The 27,999-nt window shown below is 36.0% G+C and overlaps 1 protein-coding gene across 1 annotated transcript; it reads left to right on the top strand.

The window, feature by feature from the left end:
- Positions 1 to 766: 766 nt before the first annotated feature.
- LOC132299799 (uncharacterized) lies at positions 767 to 27,864 on the top strand. Its single transcript, XM_059796624.1, has 16 exons — positions 767 to 1,028; positions 1,667 to 1,825; positions 2,020 to 2,136; positions 2,244 to 2,328; positions 15,819 to 15,927; positions 16,040 to 16,107; positions 16,191 to 16,316; positions 16,397 to 16,499; positions 16,632 to 17,337; positions 17,792 to 17,992; positions 18,098 to 18,158; positions 19,414 to 19,527; positions 22,171 to 22,284; positions 22,374 to 22,460; positions 26,567 to 26,623; positions 27,323 to 27,864. Exons 1-15 carry the CDS (start codon positions 931 to 933, stop codon positions 26,591 to 26,593), a joined length of 2,175 nt encoding a protein of 724 aa, XP_059652607.1. The 5' UTR covers positions 767 to 930; the 3' UTR covers positions 26,594 to 26,623; positions 27,323 to 27,864.
- The last annotated feature ends 135 nt before the right edge of the window (positions 27,865 to 27,999 follow it).

The raw sequence follows: 27,999 nt of genomic DNA, 5'->3' as shown, positions 1-27,999 counted from the left end.
CTTTTCAACGCTCATCAATGGACTAAATTGAGAAGTGCATCTATTATATCGTGTAACAAACATATTCTCTTTGCAGAACAGTCAGTAAACAACATATGCAACTATCGATATGGATATGTAGTATGACTATAAATGATAGAATTTGAAATGATCACAACAAATTAAAAATAAAATAAAAGAAAATTGATTAAGCCGTTTAAGCATGTATATAAAAGATCGTCAAATGCACTTATGAGTAAATAATAGGGGATGAGGAAGATCAAATTTAATATAGATGAGTTGGTAAGAAATTAGTCGATATACAACAGTATGTAAATTAACTAATATTATAACCTCAAATAAAACATATTAGAAATGTAGAATTCATGTCATGTACATCCTAAATTATAATGCATTTTGGCCATCAATGAAGTTTAAACCAGAAGGTGTGCTTGGGTGGTGGTGGAATCAAATAGAGTTATTCTAAAGATTTCATCCAAAAACAATTTAGGAGTGAAGTGCAAGACTTGACTACAGAGTGTTCTAGACTTCATTGGTCTTCATACATTATGTTTTTTTTTTTTTAACAAAAAAAAAAAACACGTGTATTTCACGTGCTCCTAAAGCACGTGTGATTTCTAACAATTACACTAATTAAGAGGGCATTTCTGTCAGCGACATTAGAAGTAGCCCAACCCAGCCCCCGAGTTATCAACGTCTTAACTCTCCGACCTCGTCTCTTAAGGTTTTCTTCTTCCCATTTTGCCCCTCGACGAGATCTCTACCTATTAAAATTTCATTTTTCTCTCTACTTTCGTCTCACAGTTTGAGGGCGAGAACCCAATTGAGATTGTCTCTGTTCTGATCCAAAATTTTCCCGGAAAGTCTCTGTTTTTTTTCTCGGAGAAATGCGGGAAGATTACAGAACATGAGGCTTTTCTCGGGAAAACAATGAGGTCTTCGTTCTGGCCAGACGAATCCAATTCTCCATCTACCTCAAGCTCACGTATTCCTCGGGCTGTCCCAAGCCTCCCAAATTCCAAGCACAGGTGAAAATGAAACCTAATTCTATGTTCTCTCTGATTTAGTTGTGTAACTTTATAAAAATGTTGTTTTTTTCTGTTAAATTCTTTGTTGCGATCCAAAATTTGATGCTTTTGAGATCTTATTTGTTATGTGTAATTCAACTGGGAATCGATGTTAGATCTGAGGTTTGAACTTAGATTGGAACTTAAAGTTATTGATTGTGCAAATGATGTTTTTTACAGCTGCAAATTAAAGTACCTAGAAATTGTTGCATGATCCTTTGTTTTTTTAATCTTTATTGTTTGATAAAGAAACTGAATAAATAAATCAATGAATAAATAATGCAGTAAGAGAGTATTTGAATTGTTCCCCCTGAAGCTTACTAGTGTCATATTGTGTTGCAATTACCATTTGAGTTCTTTTTTATAGTGCAATCGAAAAATAAGTTGTACTTTGAAAAAATTCTGTGGGCAGTAATTTATGGAATTTTAAACAGGATTCTCAATTTGTGTTATTAAATACCATGAGTGCATTATTGATCTTTTATTTTAGGCAAAATGATTGCTTCTACTTTGAGCTGAAATTCATTTGAGACTTCGAATTGATTGCATGTTTCTGATTTTATTTGTGTTGATTGTGTTTGGTTTTACAATGATGCTAGTGATAGGAATGTCTTTCAACTCTTAGCAAAGAGAGAGATATCTCCTAGGGCAAAGCATTCGTCGAAAAAGCTATGGAGAGAGAATTCTAAGCGTCATGCTGATTCCTTTGGGTTACGATGTGAAGCAGCAAGAGATGCGAGACATGGTCTTGTGTCGTGGTAACCACTATGTTCTCTGCTATATTCTGTAATCTGTATGATATTGTTGTGTGTATGTATGTGTGGGTCTGGGTTTGTGTTCGGATGTTCTTCTTGTTTTATCTCAGTTGATTGAGAAGAATTATTGGTAACTTGTTCATTTATAAGCTTTTAACCAGAACTAGTTATCTTCACAAATTTTGACCTTTTTTCAGGGTGGAAGCAGAGTCATTGAGGCATTTATCAGCCAAGTATTGTCCACTGTTACCTCCTCCTAGGTCAACTATTGCGGCAGCCTTCAGTCCCGATGGGAGAACACTTGCTTCCACACAGTATGTTGTTGTTTCCAAGGGTTGAGATGAGGCTTAGCTGACTTCAGCCATATTTTTGTCAAGCAATGCTTGTTTTGTGAAGCTGTGTTTTGTTTATGTGCTTGCAGTGGGGACCATACGGTAAAAATAATCGATTGTCAAACTGGGCGATGCTTAAAGGTGTTAAGTGGTCATCGGAGGACACCTTGGGTGGTAAGCGTTTGTTGTGAAACTCTGTGCCCCTGCTCATTTTGAGCTAATGAAACTTGCTGTAGGTAGATCTTTTGCTGGCATGAAATAATAGTTAACTGTTTGGAAGAAGAACTTCCATTTTGAACGATAGAGAAAGGGAAAGAAGAAAATGCTTCACTTAAATAGTGATCGAACTAGTTTTACACAATTTGCCACATATCATATATTATAACCTGTAACCAGGACTGTATTTAATTGAATGACCTTTTTCTGCTCACTTTCATGAGAGTCAATAGTGTACTGGTAAATGCATTTTGAATGACAAGTGATAGAGGATCTGATTTCATTGGTAATAGGCTTATTTTTTGTCCTCTGTTATGCCTAGAGAAAATAATGAGAATACCATCTCAAACCATTGTTGTAGAAACTAATGGTCTTGTATGTTATTTTGTTGGCTTAAAAACTTTCCCTAGCTATAAACTCATTTGTTTAAACTGCCTCACAACAAAAGGGGTCTGCATTTCTTCTTCCTTAGTTATTTATTTTGCGTGTTTTTGTTTGCAACTTAATTGAGCGTTGTGACGTGTTTCCTCACCCACATTGTTCTGTGTGTTTTATGGTTTTTACATGATTAAAGCATCTAAGTTAACATTTTCCCAATCTCAAAATCTTTTTATAAGCTATGGCCGCCTCATTTGTTAATTGCTTGGATTGTGTACTACATTAAGCATTGCCGACCTTATGGTAATTTTGAATGAATTACTATTATTCATATCTATAATTTTTTTTTTTTTTGATAAGTAATTCATATCTATAAATAACTATGAATAATGTAGGAAATTGTCTCAAATTCCTATTCTAATTAGGTTTCTATTTTAGAGTCCTCATGAGACTACATCTGTCTCAATCTCATAAGTCTCAACTAAAAAACCTAGGTATTTATTTATAGAGTTCCAAGCGCAATTCCTTGTTGGACAACGATTGCAATTCCTTGGAGCCCAAGACTTGCTTAACAAGAAATTTCCTAATACAATAGAACTATTTATAGAGCATATAATGTATTTAAACGCTCGGTAAGTGTCGGCATTTCTGAATCTAACTTTTGTACACATTTTCCCATGTCCTAAAATTTGTGAGTCAGGAAAGTTTGACACTTAGGCACACACCCACACCCACACCCACACCCACACCCACACTCATAACTTTGTTCACGCAGCATAACCCATATTTAACCTGAAGCTGGTACCTGAAGATATATATAGCCAGTAAAGTTTCCACTGGAAGGATCATTTTAATCACCCATCTCCACCATGCAGCTATCAATGGAAGGACATATACCAACGCAATGCATTTTGCAACTAATATTGCCTACAAGTCCAGCCTAAAGCTGTCGCTGGAAGGGCTGCTACAACCAAGTATAGTAAGATTAAACCTGAAGTTGTTACTGGTAGAGTTAGTACTAATTCTACCTACGGTTGTACCCATATACAGCCTGAAATTGTCATTGGCATGGATATGTGCAACTAAGCTGATCCAAACTGAAACTTTCACCTAAGGGATCTAATGCTAGTAAGTTGAATCTCCTAGGGGCCTCCTCCAGAGATTTTTTTCAGTAATTGCCTGGTGCATGTGGATGGGGGCTGCATGTGCCCAGTGGTGGATTATGGGGTGCTCTAAGACCCGACACCACCATTGTTGAAAAGAAAAAAAAAAAGTTGGCATATGTCATCTCAAGAACATGAATGGTGCATAATCTTTAACCAAAACGTTAAAGTGACATTTCCAATTTTGGTTCTGCCAGAATAGGGTCTTGGGGAGGAAGGACTTGAGATAGAACTACTATTTGATTTTTCATTAAGTGGCTATTCTAAGACTCGAACTCTTGCCAATGGCATTTGTTGGGAATTTTGTCTTAAATTCCTAGTTTAATTAGGTTTTTATTTGTTCACAGTTATATATATGAGAGGGAGAGAGAAGTTTCAGACTTGTCTATATTCATTATACTTGAAAAACCTAATAAAGTGTACAAGGCTTATATAAAGAGTACAAGTCTTACTTAACTACACAAGTCTCAGTTGTCTACTACATTCGTTCCTAAGACTGTGCATGATGCATTATCTGATTTGGGCTGGAGGAAAGCAATGCAAGATGAAATGGATGCTTTGCATAAGAATGGCACGTGGGATCTTGTTCCATTACCACCGGATGTCAAACCTGTTGGTTGTCGCTGGGTATATACTGTGAAGTATCTTTCAGATGGGTCTGTTGAGCGTTTAAAAGCACGTCTTGTTGCCAAAGGTTATACCCAAACTTATGGTATTGACTATGATGAGACATTTTCTCCCGTTGCTAAGATTTCTTCTATTCGTGTTTTGATTTCTCTTGCTGCTAATAGACATTGGCCTCTGTTTCAGTTAGACGTTAAAAATGCCTTTTTGCATGGTGACTTGGCAGAAGAGGTTTATATGGAGTAACCACTTGGGTTTGTTGCTCAGGGGGAGTATCTTCACACTGTTTGTCGCCTTAAAAAGGCTCTGTATGGATTGAAACAATCTCCACGGGCTTGGTTTGGAAAATTCTCTGAGGCGGCGTTAAAATTTGGTCTTAAGAGGTGTCAGACCGACCATTTGGTGTTTCACCAGCGCACTAAAGTTGGCTTCATATTTCTTGTAGTGTATGTAGATGATATTGTGATCACAGGTGATGATTCTGAAGGCATTGCTAAGTTGAAGTTGTTTCTGCAATATCAATTCCACACTAAAGACTTGGGTAAACTTAGGTATTTCTTGGGCATTGAAGTTGCTAGATCCAAGAAGGGTATAAGTTTATCCCAACGCAAATATGTGTTGGATTTTTTAGAAGAAACAGGTATGTTGGGTGGTCGTCCGGTTGATACTCCTATGGATTCAAATACAAAACTTGTATCTGATGAGGGTGATCTATTTAATGAGCCGGGCAGGTTTCGTCGCCTTGTTGGGAAATTAATTTATCTCACTATCACTCGACTTGATATTTCATATGCAGTCAGTGTTGTAAGTCAGTTCATGGGAGTTCCTAGAATGCTACATTGGATTGCTGTTCTTCGGATTATACGATTTCTCAAGAAAGCTCCAGGTTTAGGGTTACTATATAAATCAAATGGTCATCTCAGGGTGGAAAGTTTTACAGATGCTGACTGGGCTGGTTCTCCTTCAGATAGGAGATCTACTACAGGATACTATACATTTTTAGGAGGAAATCTTGTTACATGGCGAAGTAAAAAGCAGACGGTGGTAGCTCGATCTGGTGCTGAAGCTGAATATAGGGCAATGGCCCATATCACTAGTGAGTTGACATGGATACAACATTTTGTAAAAGAACTTGGGTTGATAGTTGAGGCTCCTACTCTATTGTTATGTGATAATCAAGCAGCAGTTCACATTGCATCAAATCCTGTGTTTCATGAGAGGACCAAACATATTGAAGTTGATTTGTCACTTCATTCGAGAAAAAATATTAAGTGGGAGCATCTCTACTCCATTTGTGAAGTCTGAAGATCAATTAGCTGATATGTTTACCAAAGCATTGGGTCATAACCGGTTAAGAACTATCTGTTCCAAGTTGGGATTATTTGATATATATTCTCCAGCTTGAGGGGGAGTGTTAGAATGTTATTTATATATATATATATATATATAAAGTGTTGGGCTGCTCATAATTTGTGCACGAAAAGGCTCATATGCTGATGATAAACCAGTAAAAAAACGGACAACATTAAAGTCCGCACGCTGTTGTTGCATACTGCGAACATCACCTGTAATGGGCTGATACATATTCAGCTCTTCACAGACTCCCATAACTTTAGAATAATACTCTTCTATACTTTGAGTACCTTGTTCAAGATTGAAGTACTGCTTACAGAGCTCATAAACACGAGTGATATTACTTGTCCCAGAATACAATTGCTGCAATCTGTCCCATATCTCCTTGACAGTATCCAAATAAAGTAGAGTTGAACTAATTTGGGGTTCAATACTGTTTATCATCATAGAGATGATCTGAGCATCTTCTTTTTCTCATGCATCAAAGGAGGCATCAGCTGCCTTGGGTTTCTCTTTAGTCAAATGAGAACCAAGACCTCTACCTTTGAGGAAAATGGCAACAGATTTAGCCCACAATATGTAATTCTTCCCATTCAGTTTAACTGAAGTCATGGTAGAATGAAGACTGTTCGTGGGTGACAGTAAATCTGAACTAGATGCCGTGTTGAATCCAGCAAAACAGAGAAGAAAAACGCGAGAGAGAAAAAAAACAGATTCTGTATTCTGGCCGAACCTGGAAAACCGGGTCGGATCTGAAACCGGGTCGGATTTGGTCAATGGACCTGGTCAAACGGGTTGGACTGACCTGGGCTATCCAGGTTTAGCAAACCAGGGTTGAAGTAGCCATAACCGTGTAGCCAAACAGAGGTCTTCTTCTTCACACCTTCACGGACATCGGGGAATAACGCAGCGGCAACGACGGCGACTCAATCACAAGTAACGGCCGAACCAATAAGCAGCGATTGCTGCAACTTCCGGCCAACAGAGATGAACCTCACCTCTGCGAATCAAGATTGCAGAGGTCGATGAGCTCGCTGGCAACTAAAGAGAAGCTGCAGGTGACGACGAACGCGGCAGAGACGACGACGAGCAACTCCCAGATCTGACGACGCCGCAGATTTGACGACGATGAACAAGCCGCTGCTGATGACGACTAACAAGGAACCGATGAACCGATAGTAGAGATCACCAACACCACAACTGCAATTCAAATCTTAGACAAGAAGAACCCAATTACAGATTCTCACACCAATGATCGTACGCTCTGATACCATGTTCACAGTTATATATATGAGAGGGAGAGAGAAGTTTCAGACTTGTCTATATTCATTATACTTGAAAAACCTAATAAAGTGTACAAGGCTTATATAAAGAGTACAAGTCTTACTTAACTACACAAGGGCCCCTATCAACTTTCTGTAATTACATAATAGCCCAACACTTATATATATATATATAACATTCTAACACTATTTTAGAGTTGTATTTTATTAGGTGATTTCTTGTAAGGCAAGTCTCTGGCTCCAAGGAATTGTAATCCTTGTCTAACAATGAACTAGGTTTGGAACTCTATAGGTACCTAGGCTTTGAGTTGAGACTTAAGAGATTAAGAGAGATGTATTCTCATGAGTGAGTTGATGGATAGAGGTAGTTTGTGAAGTGCTGGGGTAAGAAAAATCAGTGGTGGCACTGGTAGCGATGAGATAAGCTCATGGAGTGATATATGGTGAAGAGACTTGTACGCGTTGTTGGTACTCACATTGTAATATCTCTACAAATCATAGTGGAATCTTTTCTCATCCGTGGATGTAGGCCGGTTTTGGCTAAATCACGTTATATCTTGTGTTTGTGTGTGATTGTTTTCTTGGCTTTCATTGGATCTTTGTGTTTGTGTGCTTCCGTTGCCCCAACAAATTGGTATAAGAGTTGACAGTGAGGAGATCCAGAAAACACAAGGAATCTCAACATGTGCTGCAACAGTTTCAGTTGTAGGCGAAGTTAATTGGTTTGGTTGGTCGCGATGGTCAAAAAATCATGATGGGTTACATGGCATGGAGCTTGAGCAGTCAAGGTGGAGCCTTAGAGGTTTAACTGATTGAACAGTCTTGATCAATTAGAAATTTGTCTCAAATACCTAGTATAATTAGGTTTTGATTTTAGAGTTGTATTTTATTAGGTAATTTCTTGTAAGACAAGTCTTAGGCTCCAAGGAATTGTAATCATTGTCCAACAAGGAATTAGGTTTGGAACTTTATAAATAGTTACCTAGGTTTTGGGTTGAGGCTTATGAGATTGAAAGAGATGTAGTCTTATCAGGGAGCTGATGGGTAGAGGTAGTTTGTGAGTTGGTAGTGTAGGAAAAACACCGGTGTCACTAGTAGCAAGGAGACAGGCTCATGGAGTGCTACATGGTGAAAAGACACGTACGCGGTGTTGGTGCTCTACTGATGTAATATCTTTACGAATCATAGTGGAATCTTTTCTCATTCGTAGATGTAGGCCGGTTTTGGCTGAACCACGTTATATATTGTGGTTGTGTGTGATTGTTTTGTTGGCTTTCATTGGATCTTTGTGTTCTCGCGCTCGCTACCCAAACATCATTCATGCTCAAGTATTTTACTAAACTAGGAGAAATGTTAACTAGGGCAAACTATTATGGATTTAATATACTTTCCAAATGTTGATATCAATATCATTCCATCGTTCATGTATCTCATTAAATAAATTTATAGTCATGAGGCTAAATGGATATGTTAATGCTAATAGAACATTTTTTATTTTTGGTCTAATGTTTTTTTATTTTTTATTTTAATTTTTTTTTTTTACCTAATAAGTTAATATCACTAATTTATTATTATTTAATTACATTAATTTTCACATTTATTATTTTTCCTAGTTATTCTTTTATTATTTGTTTTTAGATTTATATAAAGCACTATCATTTTCTAAATTATGCATGTTTTTCTAAGTAAGCAACACACCCATTTTGGCCCACTTTGTGCTTGATCCTTGGCCTCCTATTTGGGAGGTGGATATTATACCATCCAAGCCATGGGCCTGGTGGTTAATTTATAAACTGAAACACACCTTTCGTTTATCAGCACAATTGCTCCTTAAAGTAGTTATGGTTCTCCTTAAAAATCACTGAAACACACCTTTTGTTTATATGCACAATTGTTCCTTGAACAAGTTAAGGTCTTCCTTAAAAATCCCTGAACTTCCATAATAATTTTTACAACTAAGGTGCCTTATGATGCAATATATATATATATATATATATATTTTCGGGAAAGTTACGATTTAATAATCCTTAGCAGAATATATCGAAATTCTAGCATCCACCAAAATCATTTTGTAGGGCTACCCAATTATTGTCAAGTCCCACTTTTGGTAGTCATAAATTCACAATATAATATGTAATAAAACCCCAACCAAATCCATCTTTAGTATTATTTTCATTATTTTTATAATGATTAATACAATTCATGTAATTATGTGGAAGCTAATGAGTCCTCGTTCAATTATCAATTATGTCTTGTGACGATTAGATGGCTTCTTAGGATTAATAACCCATATATTTCAAGTGTGATTTCTAATTACGTTCACAAATGGCATGTATTGTCACCTCTAGTAAGCACAAAAATAATTTGTAAAAAACTTAACGAGTCAGAACTATTTAAAAATATACTTTAACTGGTAATTATTAGCTTCATTTCTGTCATACAGATTCATTAATTAGATGCCACATTTTCACACCAAGGGATATTAACCATTAAAGCACATTAGTTCTAGGTTCACAAAGAAGCAAGGCTACATAAGTCCTAATTCTAGACCAGGACCTCTGAAAACCTACAGCATAAAGCTCCCTCAGCTCTACCAATGCTTCTCTACATGATGCTTCTGATAACTGTAAATTGTTAGTCCCAACTTAATACAAAAACCTACTACCCTCCTTAGAGGTAAACCTAATCTCGACATTTCCATACTCAGCGATCAGCAGTACTTAATCCACCTTTATTCACTGCTCCTTACTTTAGATATGAGCAGGAGATCATATATATTTTCTCCCAATAGGACTAAAAGTTTTTTTTTTTTTTTTCGGAAGTTAAATCAAACAAACACACCCATACCCACAAGGGCCACAACATGCTCCTAATGTGGCTTGAACTCTCAACCTCCTCTTTGGAGAAGAGGGATAATACCATCTAGACTAGAGGCCAGGTGGTAACAAAGGTTTAATGTTCTCAATCCATAAATAGCTCAATTACCGCCACTTAGCTGTTATCTTCACTTATCCTACTTCTCGAGTGTCCTTTATTCATGATTCTAGTCCTCGTTAATGTTAATTGAACTTCCATAAAGTATGAAGACCAAATCACTTCCAACGTGGCTTTTGTTCTTTTTCCATTTTTTGAGTAATTCCATACATTTATCTTATATCTTACAATCCAAAGTAGGAATCTTGCAAACCCAAAATCTTAGCCTTCTAATGACCACACCACTTGCTTAGAAAATTAATGCTCAATCAAAAATCAAATGAAATAGCATGATTAATTATTAAATTTCAAACTATGAAGCTCGAATACTCCGTCGGAGATGCTGTGGTGGTGTCGAACATGCTAAGAAGCACAAACACTCCACATAGGGGTGCCGCGGCGGTGTTGGACGCTTGGACACGGCCCGGATACGCTGACACGGCTCGGACACGTGTCAGACATGGCTAGAAGTGTTCTGAAATTTATAAATATTTTATTTTTTGGTTGGACACGGCAATGACACGTTTTGGACACTTCCAAGACACGACAGGGTGATTTTGTAATTATTTTCTTTAGAAAAATGAAATTCAATGGATATTATGGACTAATACAAAAAATAATATAAAATTTAAAATAACAAAAATAAAAAACATTTAATTCTAAACTCCAAATTAGTGCTTTCATTCATGATTATGTGGATGAAATGATTAAAAATGATTATTTTTCTATATATATAATAAAATATTATATTATTATATGTGTCCTATTTTTTTGAGATTTGTCGTATCGCCGTGTTTGTATTGTGTTGTACTCGTGTCCGTACCCATGCTTCATAGTGAGCACGTGTTGAATATGGACACGTTGGGCATGTGTAGGATATGGCTAGAAGTATCCACACAAGGACACGGTTAGATACACAAGGACACAACTGGGACTCTTTTTAGGATACGACAGGGTCAATTTGTGAATATTTTTTTTAAAAAACCATACCCAAAAAAAAAAAAAATATAAGCATATTTAGATCTTCTATTTGTTCTTTTGCCTGAAGTTTTGTTTTGACTTCTCATATCAATATGTAAGCCAAATCAAGAATGTATATGTTATTATTGAGAATTGAAAAAGTTAATTATTATTATATTTTGTATAATAATATCTTTTTATTTCTTTCTTTTTTTGTCGTGTCCATGTCCTATTTCTTTTTTTAGATTTGTCATGTATCGCCATATCTGTATCGTGCTGTACCCGTGTCGTATCCATGCTTCCTAGCTTTTAAATTGCCTCAATAGGTACTACTTTACTAAATCCAAAACCTTAGTAAATATAGCCACATAAAATATTTAAATTTATCAAGAAGTGAATAAGAGCATATGAAATTAGTGCACTTTGTGAGCTCCTACATCTTTTCTTTTCTATGTATACCTTAGTCATGGTAGAACTTTGCTCTAATAGGTTACGCCCTAAAATCTATGTGAAAAAATTCATTAAAGTGCACAAGTTGAGGCATTAACTTAAGTATCCACAATTTAACCATTTTAAATTAAATGGTTGTAAATTACGCACATTTTATACAACCCAGTAAATAAATACACCTACCCTTAGCACCCTTTTTTGCTGGGTTCTTGGGAGAAATTGTAAAACCATAGAGAAGTTTGTTGATCTTTTGGGTTCTTTGAGGGTTTAGAGGTCCTTTTTGGCCTTTGTGTAGCTTTTGAGGGACGCATTCCCCTTTTGAAAGCTCTTTAATACATTATTTACCTATCAAAAAAAAAAAATTATATCTATACTCGGATGCTATTTAGTTAATTTACTCTACAGGTTAATTATTTGAAAAATTTATTCAATGACCTTACCTTTTGGGAAATTAGACAATACTTAATGATTTTGAATCATGATCACTTATTGTCTGGAACGCATGGATTTATAAAAGATAGTGCAAATGGGAAAAGTTATTAAATTAATACTTTCAATATGGGAATCTATTAAACACGTTGAATAAATTGATCATTATTCAAATTTACCAAGTAAGTGTTGTGATAATGAATTTTTCATATAAAACTTGTGAAATTATAGTACTACTGAAAAGCATTAAACTAAACTCAATGAACAAAGCCTTCTTCGCAGTTGTCCATTTTGTCAGTCCCCAGTTCAGGAAATAATTGATCACAAGTGAGTATACGCATAAGAGTAAATGAAAATGAGATGGACGCACAAAACTAATTTGAATGACAAGCATAACATGAATAGTATGCTTATGCACAACTAGTTTATCTTTCCAGTGATGACATGATAATGCATGTTTAAATGATATCATCGTATGTTGAATGCTCCCTGTGGTTGCAAGTTGCAACCTAACCCAACTTGAAGCTATCACTGAAGAGTGGTGCAGACCCAAACTGTATGACCTAACTTGAAGTTGTCACTGGAAGTGTTGTTACTATTGGACCTACCATATCGAACGTGAAACTGTCACTGTAAGGATGTGTATGTACAATTCCATCAACAATTGTCACTCATGCTGGCAAACCCAACCTGAACCTATCACCGGAAGGGCTAATACTAGCCCAGTATGACTTAACCTGAAGTTGTCAATGGAAAGGTCCTTACTAGTTCTACCACAGATTTATCTATATCCAACCTGAAGCTGTCACTAGAAGAATACATGTGTTAGAGGATTTAAATATTAAAGTTACACTCTCTCTAACTTAAGTTTTTAGAGTAAATGGTAGTTAATATTGTATCAAAACAGGTAAGGTCCTGCGTTCAAACCTCACCGTCTCCCTAATAATTGAAATTGAAAGACGGGTTGGATCCAAAAGAGGCCACATGTGAGGGGCATGTTAGAGGATTTAATTATTAAAGTTGCAACTCTCTAACACCTTAAGCTTCTAGGGTATATGGGAGCTAACAACATGCAATCAGGATGACTTCGGTGGAATCGTTTGAATAACCCATGTTTAACATGACACTCTCTCTCGAAAGACTTATCAAGGCAAGAGGGGCATGTTAGAGGTTTGAATTTTTAAATTTGCACCTCTCTAACACCTTAAGCTTCTAGAGTAGATGGTAGCTAACAACATGCAATGAGGATGACATCGGAAGGATCGTTTCAATAACCCATGTTTAACATGACACTGTCTCTCGAAAGACTTATCAAGGCAATGTATGATGCAACTATTAACGCCAACAATCCCATCCTTAAGTTGCACTTGAAGGACTTGTTGTACATGCTCTTTGTTGGGTCAACAGGATATAGGTTGGCAAGTTTCATTAAAACCTGTACTTTTGATTTTATGATAAATTTTTTTTTTTTTTTTTGCAAAATTTGGTATAGTTAATTAGTTAGTTACCTCTATCCAAGGGCATAACGGATATATCAAACTTCAAACAAGGGTATAAAGGTAATTGAAACTCTCAAGTTTGTGCAAAAACTAGTGTTCATAAGCATGCATTTTTTTTTTTTTTCATAAATTGCATGCATTCTTATAATTTAATATGTTTCGGTTTTCAATTTGCATGTTTTGATCTTTAATTATTATTATTATTTTTTAAGTGCGGTAAACTATTTCTGAACCAGAAATCATAAAGGGAGAATATGGGTGTTTGATGGATCGAAGGATCACTCAAAGCTATTGGATTAGGTTCGACCAATTGATGCCTGTGAAAGACAGTTTTCAAAGTAGATTCAAATTTCTATTACACTCGAATCTCTTTCAGCCTCTAAGGTCTATAAAAAGAGCCTTCGCTTTCAGTGGAAAAAAAAAAAAAAAGAAAAAAAAAGGAAAAAAAGAAGAAGAAGAGAGTATACTTTGATCATACTATAGCATTGAAAGGCAAATATTTTATTTCTTTTATCCATCATTTTTGCATTTAGATGATGAGTGATTTTGAATGTTAATATGCCAATCCTAGAGCTTTAAGGACGTCAACACCACAACAAATTCCCCACAAAAATTAAAAGATGAGAGGACTAGTCATGACTTATGGAGATCAAAGCATGAATGAAGAGCGGATCACGTGAGGAGCAGATTTGTTGACTTGCAGCAGTGGAGTTTGAGGAGAATGTGTGTCATAAGTCTGGATTATAGATAACTAGATAATTCTAGAATTAGAATGAGACCTATTTTTGTAAACCTTTCTTTTGTTGGTTGATTTATCTGCCTGGACTAGGTTCCGAGGTTTTTATCCTTTTGGGGTTTCCATGTAAAATTTGGTGTTCGTGTGTTTGAGCGTGGATCTTTTTATGTGTTTGTGCTTTATTTTTTTGCGGTATGCCTATTTTGTATTCTTATGGGCTAATATCTAAATTTCAATTAATTGAAGTAGTTTAAAATTTGAATCTCTGTTAAAGTAGTTATTTTAGTTTCAACCTATTTACCCCACCTCTAGTTCTAGTTTGGACCTTAGCATACTCCGACTATCAGAGCCTAGGGTTACTCTCCTATCCTTCAAGACTCTCACTCATACGACTATTAGATCCAGAATCGCGATTTTAACAACCTTGTGTGAACCAGGAGATTTAGGATTTATTAATGATACGAAAGTTTAGGATTATTTTGTTGTCCTTTCTTTTCGTGTCTTTTTATATTCTCCATCCTAATATATTCTTGGGTGAGTTCGATGGACTGGAATCAAGGGCAGAATTGGAGTCTTGGATATCTAAAGCCCAAGAATTTTCTACTCTGTAAAAAACTTGCCATGATCGATATCCATGTTCCAAACTTGAATGGGAATGTTGATATATTCTAGGTGCTACTGGACTTAGTCTATTATATATTAGATAGGTCAGCACATGTGGACTGACTCATTTTAGTTCAAAGAACTTATTTTAAATTGCATAAAAATAGGTAAGCATTTTTAGAAATTAATTTTTTTTAAGACATTATATTATATTCATGTTTTTCATGTTGGGATTATGCAAGTAATATTAACAGCCAGGAAAGAACCAAAGTAAACAATTTTGTTAATGTTATTTTTGAAAGTTCGGTGAAAATCTGATAGAAGCAACTGGGCTAGACTACCGATATTCTGGCGTTATCTGAGCTTGGAAGCATATTGTGATCGCCACCGATAATAAACATGATGTGCTGAGTGAATTGGACCCTCTTAAGTCAGCTGAAAAGGCTGACAATCAGCAAAAGATGCTGAGAAAAGTTGCTGGCCTAAAGAGCGAGGCTGTTCTGTAACTTAAACTCTAGAATTATATATGACTGACTGAATTATTGGAATGGGTGAAATGTCTTATATATCCCCGAACATGTCCAATCTCGAAATGAAAATTTTTGGTCTCCAATATTCCCAAACATCTCATACACATGCATAGATGCCGAGTCAGGATGCTGATTCCAGATAGCCAAACACTCCCTTAGATATATATATATATATATATATTTAACCTGGTGAAAGCAAACACATGCATGTTTAATTAATATATATGTATTCACATATGCATGTTATACTACAATGCCTTTTAGCAACCTTTTTTTTAAAAAAAAAAAAAAAAATCTCTCCTGCTAGTTTAGTTTATTCTTCTTATCTCTATTTGTTGGGAGTTTGTGTATTCATCCTTCAGAAACATCATTTGAGCCTTACCGTTCTATGCATTGTACAGAATTTTGGATATGCTATTTTTGTGAAGCTACCCTTTCCATGTTATATACTGGTTGAACTTTTGCAGGTTAGATTCCATCCATTATATCCTGAAATTCTTGCTAGTGGAAGTTTGGATCATGAAGTTCGCTTATGGGACGCGAACACAGCAGAGTGCATAGGATCGCGTGATTTCTGTAACTATTTTAATCACTATATTAACATTTCAAAATGTCGAAAAAGAACATTTTGCAAGTTTTTTATTTTTTGGTGGTTGATTTGATTTATCTATTTGGTTCCTCCATGCAGATCGTCCTATTGCTTCTATTGCTTTCCATGCCCAAGGGGAACTTCTGGCTGTAGCTTCAGGGCACAAGGTAAGGAATCTGGACTAGAGCATCACATAAAGTGTTTTACCTTAAAATTTTTATGATATCTATGTCCTTAAATTCTTTGTTAGCTATACATATGGCACTACAACAGGAGAGGGGAGACATCTTCACCAGCCATAGTACTGAAGACACGCCGTTCACTTCGAGCGGTGCATTTTCACCCGCATGGTGCCCCATTTCTTCTAACTGCTGAGGTAACTTTTTTGGACCCATTGAATAAACATATTTCCTTTGATTCCAATCTTCCTCATCCCATTAATGTACTGATTTGCAGGTCAATGAGCTGGAGGCATCAGATTCCACAATGACACTAGCAACTTCTCCGGGTTATTTGCACTATCCTCCTCCTACTGTATATTTGGCAGATGCTCATTCTGGTGATTATTTTAATTTGGCAAGTTAACTACCTCTCATCTCTCTACCATTCTTGATCTGGCCTTGAATTGGTAGAGATGATGGGAAATTATCTTCGCAGCATACTGATAAAGATGTTGATTCAACTACTGCAGCTCAGAGAGTGGATCCTTCTGCTTCCGTGCGGCTTCTCACATATTCAACTCCGTCGGGGCAGTATGAACTTCTGTTGTCTCCTGTTGAACCTAGTAGCTCCCCTGTACTGGAAGAACCAAGAACTAATTCTTTATTGAGGGAAATGGAAAATGCTGTTTCTCAACCTGCAATTGATGCTATGGATACTGAAGTGCAGACTGAAGAGAGAAGCAATCGGTTCTTTCCATTTGGTGACCCAACATATTGGGAACTACCATTTTTGCAAGGGTGGCTGATTGGTCAAAGCCAAGCTGGCCAACGCACAATGCGTCCACTTAATGGTGGTGCTTATGAAAATTCATCTGCATATAGTGAAATAGAAAATCTCCCTCCGATGGTTCCCTCAACAATGCCTACTAGTGTAGGTCAATCTACAATTACTGCAAGATCTGGTTCACGGCACCGTTCTTCACGCTCTCGTATGATGCCCATAATTGGATCTGGTGAAGATGCTGCTTTCAATAATGTGGCACGTGATGAAAGTCGTCCCCAACCTTTTGTTAGCCGCATCCAAACTGAGCTTGCCACATCATTGGCTGCAGCAGCAGCCGCAGAGTTACCTTGCACCGTGAAGCTTAGAATATGGTCACATGATGTTAAAGATCCTTGTAACCCTCTTGATGCAGACAGATGTCGCTTAACTATACCACATGCCGTACTTTGTAGGTATGGTCTTTTTCATGTTTTAAATTATTGGCAGTTTCCCACTGTTCAATTTCATTATTATGAAACTCATAATTAGTTCTTATAAACAATTGAAAGCCTGTACAATGTACATGCTTGCAAAATCAGTTTGTGCGTCCATTTTTCTGAATGTAGTTATGGGAGGAATCTCTCAGTTTGATTATGATGATGCGGCCATTATTAAATCTCCGTACAATTTCTCCTTCGCTATGTTTGGTTGCATGGATTTGGTGCCTTGGAAATATTTTTTTTCCCAAATTGGTGCCTTGGAATTGGAATTGGAGAAAACTTAGTTCAAAGTTTAAACTAAATTTTATCCAATTCCAATTCCAATGCACGAATTCATGTAACCGAACATAGCAATTGTCTTTTTATGATTTGAATAGTATACTAGCCAAATATCTTTGATTGTTTACAAGTGACAATTTGTTTGCAGCGAAATGGGCGCCCATTTTTCGCCTTGTGGTAGATTTTTAGCAGCCTGTGTTGCATGTGTGCTGCCACATCCAGAAGCTGATCCTGGTTTACAGACCCAGGTGCACCATGATGTAGGGGCTGCAACATCCCCCACACGGCACCCAATTTCAGCCCACAAAGTCATGTACGAACTTCGGATATATTCCCTCGAGGAAGCGACGTAAGGCTTAAACCACTCACACCTCTGCATCATGTGTTCATACATTTTCCTGCTTTCATTATAGGTGCCTTTAGTTGTGACCTGATGTCCTTTTTGTGCATCCAGATTTGGTTTGGTGCTTGCATCACGGGCAGTCAGAGCTGCTCATTGTTTAACTTCAATTCAGGTCTGTTGCTTTATGGAGACTTATGTGCATCACTTCTTCTTAATACCTTATGCTTGAAAATGGAGTTGTTTGGAGTTTCAATGATGATACGAGTAAAACTGAATTTTTTTCTTTCATTTATCTCCATATAGAGTTTGAAAGAAAGTCAAAATTAATAAACAAAATATATAATATCAAGAAAAAGGCTAATGTACATACAGTTGCACACCTTCATCACCACCTTATTTACGTAGCAGTTGATGCAACTATTTGCAGGAGACTATATGCCACCAACAAAACTATGATAGTAGTTTGATTCTCCTACATCTAAGTGGGATAAAAGAATCCCTAGATCATAAATTCACTTTTAATCCATAAGAAATCAGTGAAGGCCTTCCCTATTCTTCTGGTATTGTGTGCACGTTCTTCTTAAAACCATCATACTATGCTTTAAACTTACTTTGAGAAGACTTGCATAATTTTACTTCTGCTTGAAATACACCACCAAAATGTTGTGAAAGCACACACACACACACACACACACACACACATATATTGTTATTTAATTTGGTTGGTCAGTGGGGCTTCATGGTTATATTAGTAAGGTTAGAAGGTGAGGACATAATTCAACTAGGGAGACTTGAATCCAAATTAGTGATGTTGCCTCTTCAATTAATCTGTGATTTTAATTCCATTATTGTTGTTGCTTTTGTCGAGTTGGACTTCGATCATTTTCGTCTTCATCTACTATGTACGCAAAGTTATCGTTTTATATATTTACTTGTTATTAAGGTTACATATCTCAATATTTTTCTTCCTCCACTGGGCATTGCTTAGCTCATTTACTTCATGTCATTTCATTTGCATGCGAATATGGCACTCAGTTGGAAGTTTTCATTCTTTTCACTCTTTTTATTTATTTATTTATTTTTAATAAGGAATGATGATTGATATTAGTACATAAAAATAAGAAATAATAGTGTGAAAATATAGCAGGTAATAATGAGAAATTCTCCAGCTGTGTATGCAAAAATGTGCAGTGCTGGCAATGAAATATACTTGTGGCCATCTTCAAAAAAGAAAAGACATGGTTGCAAGTTGTGAGATTTGATAGGATTTAGTTAAACTTTCAGTCAAAATGCTTTAGTAGTTGAGACTTCATCATAACCTGTCTATCTATAGCAAAGATGCAAAATATGTACTACATATAAAAAAAAGGAACTTTATAATCTTATTGGACATTTTTTGAACTGTAAATTCATTTTTGTGTTCGCAGTTCTCTCCCACCTCGGAGCACTTGTTACTCGCCTACGGCCGTCGCCATAGTTCACTCCTTATGAGTGTTTTGATTGATGGAGAGACAACAATACCCATTTACACCATTCTGGAGGTAAAAGTCTACATTCTCTATTTCTCTCTCTCTCTCTCTTTTTTTTTTTTTTCCTACTTACGGCCTATTTGTTTCTAGAACTTCACGTGCAAAAATTTATTTTTATAATATTCGAGATTGGAAGAGTTTGCTTTCATTTCTTTCCTTTGTTGCACGTATCACTTATATGATTCAAAATCCAAGACCTTTGCCCTTGATTGATCTCGTATATTTTGTTCTGAATGTGATTGGGATGCTACATAATCAGCACCCTTATCTAAATGGTCAGATGTTGATAATCATTATATTCTGTGACTTGCATATATCTCTAAAATTGGAACGTAAATTTTATAAACAGCTGTTTGACCAACCATACTTTATGGGATCAAATGTTGGGCACTAAGAAACAAAATATTCATAAAATTATTGTTGTAAAAATGAGAATCTTGACCTAACAAAAAAAAAAATATTAATGCAAATATTGTGATGGATGTGTGGCAGTAACTACATGCCCTTATTGGGCTTGGAAATAGATATCAATATATTTGGAAATGCATCAGAAGCACTTGGTAACATGAAGTAAATTCTATTCCTGAAGAAAGATGAGCCAAATAATTGATTTGTTGAATATCTGCATGTCTATCCATGCAAGAGGACAATTACGCCCATTAACCCAGAAAAATAAAGTATAGTCTTGGAAGTTCTAATGTTTATCTTTTCTTGTAATCTTGAGCTATTCTAATCAAATATAAAATTATGACGTTATAAGCTCGAACTGTGTAAATGTACAAAATAGGCATTTTGACAAAAGCTAAAATAACAAACTGAAGAAAAATAATTAGCGAGGTCAAATGATTAGCAATGTATATTATGACAAAACTTTTTCCCTAATTTGCTTTCCTCCATATTCTTCTGGTTTTCTTCATTATCTGCTATTTCTAGAGAACCTTGGAGATATTTTACTGCATTTGGAGGAGGATTGAGGATTAAAAGATATATTTTTTTGTTTGTTTTTATTTTTATTTTGTGTGATTGATGTCAATACAAACAAATATTGACTATTTTGGTTCGAGTTGAATGTTTATTTGTAGTTTTTGACAAAACAACTTTGTTTTGATGGGAAATGACCTGTTTTTCTTTGGGTTTAACTTGGAAACAGAATTTTTTTAACAGTTGTGATGGAAATGAAAACAGATTTTTGATCCTTGTTTGCTGATAAAATCGTGCAGGCTTATCAATATGGTCATTCCATCCTAAACCTTCTCTGTAGAGCTCCATTTAATAACAGTTCAAAACTATTTGTTGGATGGTTTACAATCATATTAGCAATCTTAGGGGCATGATTTTTGTCATTTCAGAAACTGGCATTTCTGAGTGTGTCATTTTCTGTTATGTTGTTTCTCAGAAATGATTTGAAGCTGAAAGGTTTAATGCACAATAACCTACTTATAGATGTTTACACAGGGTGGTCTATCAAAAGAGAAATTCGAGAAGAACAAAGTTAAATAATCACTGTCAATTGCTTTTCTTTTGTCCACTTCCTTTTTCCTTTTCAAGAATGAAATCCGGTTATGGAAATGGTTCCACTCACGCATCCTTAACTCTTCATGTATTGGTTTTTATATATTTGTTGATCTTGATTCTATTCTTTAAATAATCTCTATGAACAACTATATAAGAGAATCAGGTACAAACATTCTTACTGTTTTTGAAATATGGTGCATTCTTATTGTACTACATAAACAATTCAAAAGGAGTAAATTAAATTGACGCACTTCCAATTTAGCTTTTAGAGGCGTGTTGGTGGTGATACCGCTTGCCTAGGTTTGTAGGGTCGTGATGTTCCCTTTGCATTTGTTCTTAGCTAACTTTAATTTTTTTTGTTTAATGAGTGATTCTCATCATTGGACTTGTTGAGGGTTTAGAGGTCCTATTTGGCCTTGTGTAGCTTTAGAGGGATGTGTTCCCCTTTAGAACACTTTTTATACAATCATTACTTATCAAAAAAAAAAAATTGCTTCTTTTCCCTAGATTTTTTAACATATATTTTTATCATTCCATATGTCATGCAAGGTCCCTTGTGAAAAGTCTTGAGAATAATAGCCATTGCAAGTAAATTAGTAGTAAGACAGTTGACAAAAGTTTTACAATTTGGATAGTGCGAAGTGAATTGGCAGCAACTTTCAAAACTTCTTCGTTCTTACATCCGCGAAGGACTGCTCTCTTTCTGGATATCAGATGATTGGTAGTAAAATCTTGTAGAAAGTGGTGGTCAAATGACAGAATAGCACCTTAAGAGGAACAGGCTCTATCTAGTTTCAAAATTTCCTACACCATTGACACTAGTGTGCTGTATATGTTGGTTCCTGTATATGTTGGTTTCTTTCGAGCCTTTTTCTTTTGGGTTCTTTATTCCTTAGCTGATTATGAGATTATATAATGGGCTTTCTGAAATTTTGACCACCATACATGCTGCACTGGCAGGTCTCTAATGCATAAAGGGTGAATAGTTTTATGTGGTGTTTAGGTCATGACTCGTGATTTTAGATAGATATGCTGAGGGCTTCTTTTTGTCTCCAGCTCCTCCATATTATACGTTTATTTCAATTTTATCACTGCAACATTATTGGTAATTCGTCCTCAAAGTCTGCTTTTATCATTCAGGTCTACAGAGTTTCTGATATGGAGCTCGTGAGAGTTCTTCCTAGTGCAGAAGATGAGGTCAATGTAGCATGTTTTCATCCTTCTGTTGGGGATGGCCTAGTCTATGGAACCAAGGTGAACAACTGAATTTGCTATAAATTTGACTTTGGGTTTCTGTAACTAATTTTCTGGACTCCCTAATTTAATTGGTTTAAAAAATTCAGGAAGGGAAGCTGAGGATCCTCCAATATGATAGTTCTCATGGCTTTAATTACACACCATCCTGTTCTCTTGATGAAAACATGCTTGAGGTATAAGGCCTCAAATTTGTGGTTTACTTTTGAGCTTTCTTTGGGATAAAGCTATGATTTGTTATATATTTTGGCAGACGCCTTTTTTTAAAATAAAAAAATCATAATTGTGTGGTGGACATTTTTCTTTGGTAAAAAATTAGAGAAGATTTTACAAATAATAAGGATGAGGAATCCTTCAAAGCTCAGGAATTTTTGATGGTTAGGGACACTACCAAAAGATGCACAACCCCCTCCACCATAATGCTGCAATGGCATTTGGATTTTATAAAAGAATATTAATACGAACTGTGCTAAGAGAGTCATATCAGTCATCATAAGTTGTCCTTATATGGTTCAAAAATCACCACCCCAGCCCCTTTGAAAAGAAAAAAAAGAGAACATTCTGGAGCCATATAATAATTAAAAAAACACTAGTAATTGTTGAGCGTTTAACACGTGATACTATGATGGTAATAATACAGAATTGAATTTCATTTGGCAGTTAAGTATTCAAGTTAAATAATTTCAACACATATACCTAAAACATGCTAAAGAGGACAAATCATTCGTCATCATCTGCATGTACAAAAAACATGCTAAAGTGGACAAATTGTTCATCATCATCTGTTGTTTTCTTCAGCCTTTCCCACCTTGAAAACCTTCACCAAAAAAAAAAAATAAAAAAAAAAATTCTTCTAGGAACTTGGAATGAAGCATTTATGGACTGAATTGTCAAATAATAAGATACTAGAAATGTTGTTACATAATTTTATATGGGAATCTTTGTTGCAACAAAATATTGATTTATAAGGTGCAATTTCAGCGCATTGCCATTAAAGAGGCTCGATTTATCTGTGGTTGTCTAGGTTAGTGGACACTGTTTGTCATGCAATATTGTCAGTTGTCATGTCTTGCAGTTAACATCTCCCATCTTTGATGATTTCTTTAATATTTGCTAAATTTATGTTATCGGGTGAAAATATAGTCTTGGCCTCTGCCAGGACAGAGATGAGTTGAGCTTCTTATCTCAGTGTCAGCAGAGATTCCGAACCATGGTCGAGTAATTAGGTCCTTTTAAGTGGTTTCTGAAGCAACAAAAAGCCCTTGCAATAACCTTATCTAAAATTCATTAACAAGTATATTGTATGATTTTGTATACATTACATTATTAATTTGACCTGAAACATGCTGACTTTTGCCAGTGCCAGGTTGAAACTTTTGAAGAACACTATTCAAATTTTAGTCTAAGGTGCCTGACGCAGATATATCATTTGTAGTCATCTGTGGGAATTTGGGTTATCCATGCAGATGGGTCAGATCCATGTTGTTTTGAATTATTTGTGTCTTTGGTAGCTTATGACTTACTAGTGGCTGTGTTTTTTCATCATCAAGCTTTGAATATGAAAACTGCATATGGTTGACTAAATCATTTTATCAGATTGTCAGGGAAAAAATTATTTAGGTACCTATTTGTGTTCCCTACAAATGCGTCTGGATAGAGAAAGATATGCACACTTGTATAGGTCTCAAACCAAAAACTCTTGCTATGAAACTTTAGGACATTGTTAAGTTAACATCAGAACATAAGGCAATGTGTTTCATGATCAACTTGTGGCTCCATTCATATTGATCAGCCACAAATCTCACTTTCTTTGCTGGGGCAATTGGTACAAAGTTTGAGTAGTTGAGGAAAGAACAGTGTTTGCTTTTTATTGTCTTAGGAGACATGATGGTGGAAAACAATAGCAATTATTTTAGTATAAGTTTCCTCTCTTTTCTTTAAGTTACAAAATTCACTTTGGCAGCTTATGTACAACAGACGTATATAGTGACAGCCATAAAATCCTAGGAGAACATAAATGAATTTAAGTTATCTACAAAATCTGAAAACTTTTAAGCATTCACCCTCCCTCTGATCTATGTGACATGCTAAAAGATCTACTCTTTTGCTTACCTATATACTCATTCATGTCAAATTGCCTCTAATTCCACTCCCTCAGTTCACAACATGAGACAGTGGAAACTGCATCATACTTCTGCCTCCTACCTTAAAATGTGTTCCAAGCTACAGGCTATGAAACAAATCAGACACATATGGGGTATACCCATGAAATCTCAAGCTACATTAAGAGAACACAGAAGCACATCTCTGTAGCCACCTTGCAATAAGTGAGTAGATGATCCACTGATGACCCTTCTTTCTTGGACATGCAGCACCAATTGGAGGTAAACTTTCCTCTCGCTAGCAAGTTATGGACCATCAAAATCTTTCTGTGGGCCATTGACTGCTCAGAAGATGCCAGTTTGGAAGGAACGTTAGGCTCGTTAGCCTTCTAGGCAGGAACCACCTGTTATACAAAGTTCCTACTTCAATTGTCCCTCCCATGAACACATCCATCAAATCTCATCCTTCCCTTCCCCTCCCCATCTCTGCTTTGTGGAGCTTCTGCAAGTAATCCACCACAAAAAAAGCAGCCACCTTCCCAATTTTTCATCGATCTTCAAAACTGCACCTTCCCAAACCCTCTGTCCTCTTTTCTTATGTAATTTCCTGCAACTGACACATCATAATTAACTTCCAGCCTAAACAGTTAAGGAACCGCATCTTTTAGTGATCTCCTCCTTAACACTTATCTTGGAAAGAGTTAATTTTGTTACCAATCCCCACCACAAAGTGGATGTATTTACAGAATTGCTCCCAACCCATCTTAATACCCTCCACACCACATAAGAAGAAGTTGCCTCCAGCGTTGTTTAATTCCTTGCCTTATCGTGTTCAGAAACCATCACTTTTTCCCAAATACTGTCCACTCATCTTTAAATCTCCACAACCACTTTCTTTGCGGCACCTAGTTGGACTCTCTTAATTATCTAACAACCAATCTTCCTCCTGATTGGATAACAAATAGCTTGTGAATCTACCAGATGATTTTCTCTTCCAAAGAAAATCCTACTGCCATCTCTTCAACTTCTTAGCTATAGAATCTGGAATGGTAAAAAATGACATAAAAATTTAGGAGGCTTGGAAGCTTTGCACTTGCTTTAGTTTCCGTTCTTTCAAATTTGTTATTTTTTTGTGTGTGAACCTTCTCCCCATCATTTACTAAAACCATGATTTCATTATTGCCTATTCTAGCAATACCACCCATCAGAGCCATCGTGAACCATTGGTCGTTTAAGCTTATTCTCCAAATACCTATATTAACAGCTGTGGAAATAGGGATGTTATTTGGTAATACACCAATTTGACCACTTTAATAGATAAATTGATTTCTTTCACTTCTAATCCTTAAGCAGTTTGATTGGGGGTTCAGTAGACAAACAATTAAGGTCACTTATTCAAATTACTCTCCATAACTCAGTAATATTATGCTTGCCTGCTTGGTGATTCTAATTGTTAACAACCATCTACTCCAAAAGCTTTAGCTGTTAGAGAGGGTGCAACTTCAATAATTAAATCCTTCAACATGGCCCCTCACGTGCGGCCTTCTTTTTGGTCCAACACATGTTTTTGATTTTAATTTTCAGGGTGATGGTGAGGTTTGACCTTTGGCTCTGATCTCACGTTAATAACCATCTACTCCAAAAACTTAAGTTGTTAGAGAGGATGCAACTTTAATATTTAAATCCTTCAACACGGCCCCTCACGTGTGGCCTTCTTTTTGGTCTAACACATGTTTTTAATTTTAATTTTCAGGGTGATGGTGAGGTTTGAACACGAGACCTTTGGCTTTGATACCACGTTAATAACCATCTACTCCAAAATCTTAAGCTGTTAGAGAGGGTGTAACTTTAATATTCAAGTCAGTTTATGAGTTTTCTTCTGTCAAAACTGAACAAAAAGGGAAAAGAAAGATGTTTCATGAGTTGAGTCCTCATTATTTTAACTAGTTGGTTATGAGGCATGCATGTGAAACCCTAAAAGATTGTCATGATACTATCAGTTTCGTGCTAAATGCCACTCTTGTAGCAACTCTAGCTTTGGCGTGCTTGTGCATGAATCTAAGAACACTGGGATTGTCCTGTGCTTTACATGTCAAAGGGTGGGCAAGTCACTAAGTCACAGATTCTGATTTCGATAAAATTTTGGTTACTTATATTATCTTCTTATTTGTTTATTGTAGGTCCCGACCTATGCTTTAGAATGCTAGTTACTATTGGTCTTTGCCAACATATGAAAGGTATGACTTGGCTTGGATGGTTCGTTTCTTCTTCCAATTTTTATTTTCACCTTTAAGATGCTGATATTCTATTTTCTCTTCTTTATTATTATTATTTTTTTGTTAAATCTCTTCGATGGGGCATATGTTGTTAATTTAATGTTGCTATACTACATCAAATAAGTATTCATAGAATGCAGATGAACAAGTTGTCATGGTCACCTCTAGGTCTACAAGTGGACTGATCTGTTAATGTTTAGCAGGGTAAGGTTCGGGAAGTGACCCATTGAAGCTCAACATAAACATAAAATTACAACTCGATTCACATGTTTTGACACTAATATTTGCCAGCACAAAAACTAAGTTTCTCACACAGTTTTATTCACATCCATGTAGAGCAGCAGTGTTGGTTCCATTAATGTGGACTGCTGGGTGGATAGCATGCGTACAAACTAACCTTCAGCATTATTTGCGTGAAGTAAATTACTTTCTGATTTGGAAATGGTTTTAGCATTGCACCAAGCAATGGTCATTTTAGAATACATGGTTATTATACATGTTTATAGTTGCATTCTTGTAGCTTAAAAATGCCATGTCATTCTAGTACGTGGCTTTCATTTATTATTATTTTTTTTTTATCATTTCTTCAACTTTAGTTTTTAATTTTGCACAAAGTTTATCTTTGACGTTAACTTCTTGATCATTGTTCTTATGATCCAGGGAGAAGTCAATGGCATGCAGATCATGGATATGCCGCGGCTGACTGCTGTAATACCTGATTCTTATAGTAACCCTACACCATACTGACGTTGCCGTGTCTGAATGCTCCTGTAGGTTCACACCTGGTACTAAAATAGGAGTTTGTAATTCTCATTTTTTAGATGTTTGTATGTTGTCAACACCATTAGGAAATATCCACAGCTAGAATGCTCGGCTAACTTGCAAAGACATGGGTCAGCTCCCAGCCAAGAGGGGTCATGTTGTATAAAAGTGTTATCTTCATTCGGGGTTCTGAAGGATTTTCCAAAAGACGTATGCGTGAAGACGAGCAATGGTGACAACACCATAGTGTGGGAAAATGCTTTGAGTTTTAAATTTATCGAAAATAAACTAGCAGTTGTTTCTAAAACATCTTCTTAATGTAGAATTCATTGCAAGGAATGTTGGCTTGTACATTAGAAATTTATATGGTCATTTGATTCCAGCTTAAAAAGAATAGCAAGTCTCTTTCAGATCAAGAGTGATATGATTTCTTTCCTGTACAGCTTCACTTGTTTGTTATTCAAAACACATATTGCTTGCTTACTTGGGCATTAGAGCAATTTACTTGGAACTGGATGTCAAGTTAGCAAACATTATTGACTGATGGAATATTAGGTTCAGGCTATTTTACTTTA

Source organism: Cornus florida, unplaced genomic scaffold, assembly GCF_030987335.1.
Source record: "Cornus florida cultivar Cherokee Brave unplaced genomic scaffold, ASM3098733v1 CherokeeBrave_3.0.0_Hap2_Chr01, whole genome shotgun sequence".
NCBI classification, from domain to species: domain Eukaryota; kingdom Viridiplantae; phylum Streptophyta; class Magnoliopsida; order Cornales; family Cornaceae; genus Cornus; species Cornus florida.
The sequence above is the reverse complement of the archived record's forward strand: the minus strand, read 5'-3'. Positions and strand labels throughout refer to the sequence as shown.

Bases quoted from the DNA above. Each gene is read 5' to 3' on its own strand.
- LOC132299799 (XM_059796624.1), top strand. From the start codon at position 931: ATGAGGTCTTCGTTCTGGCCAGACGAATCCAATTCTCCATCTACCTCA. The intron at 17,338-17,791 runs GTATGGTCTTTT...ATTTGTTTGCAG, and splicing joins CCACATGCCGTACTTTGTAG to CGAAATGGGCGCCCATTTTT. The intron at 22,285-22,373 runs GTGAACAACTGA...TAAAAAATTCAG, and splicing joins GCCTAGTCTATGGAACCAAG to GAAGGGAAGCTGAGGATCCT.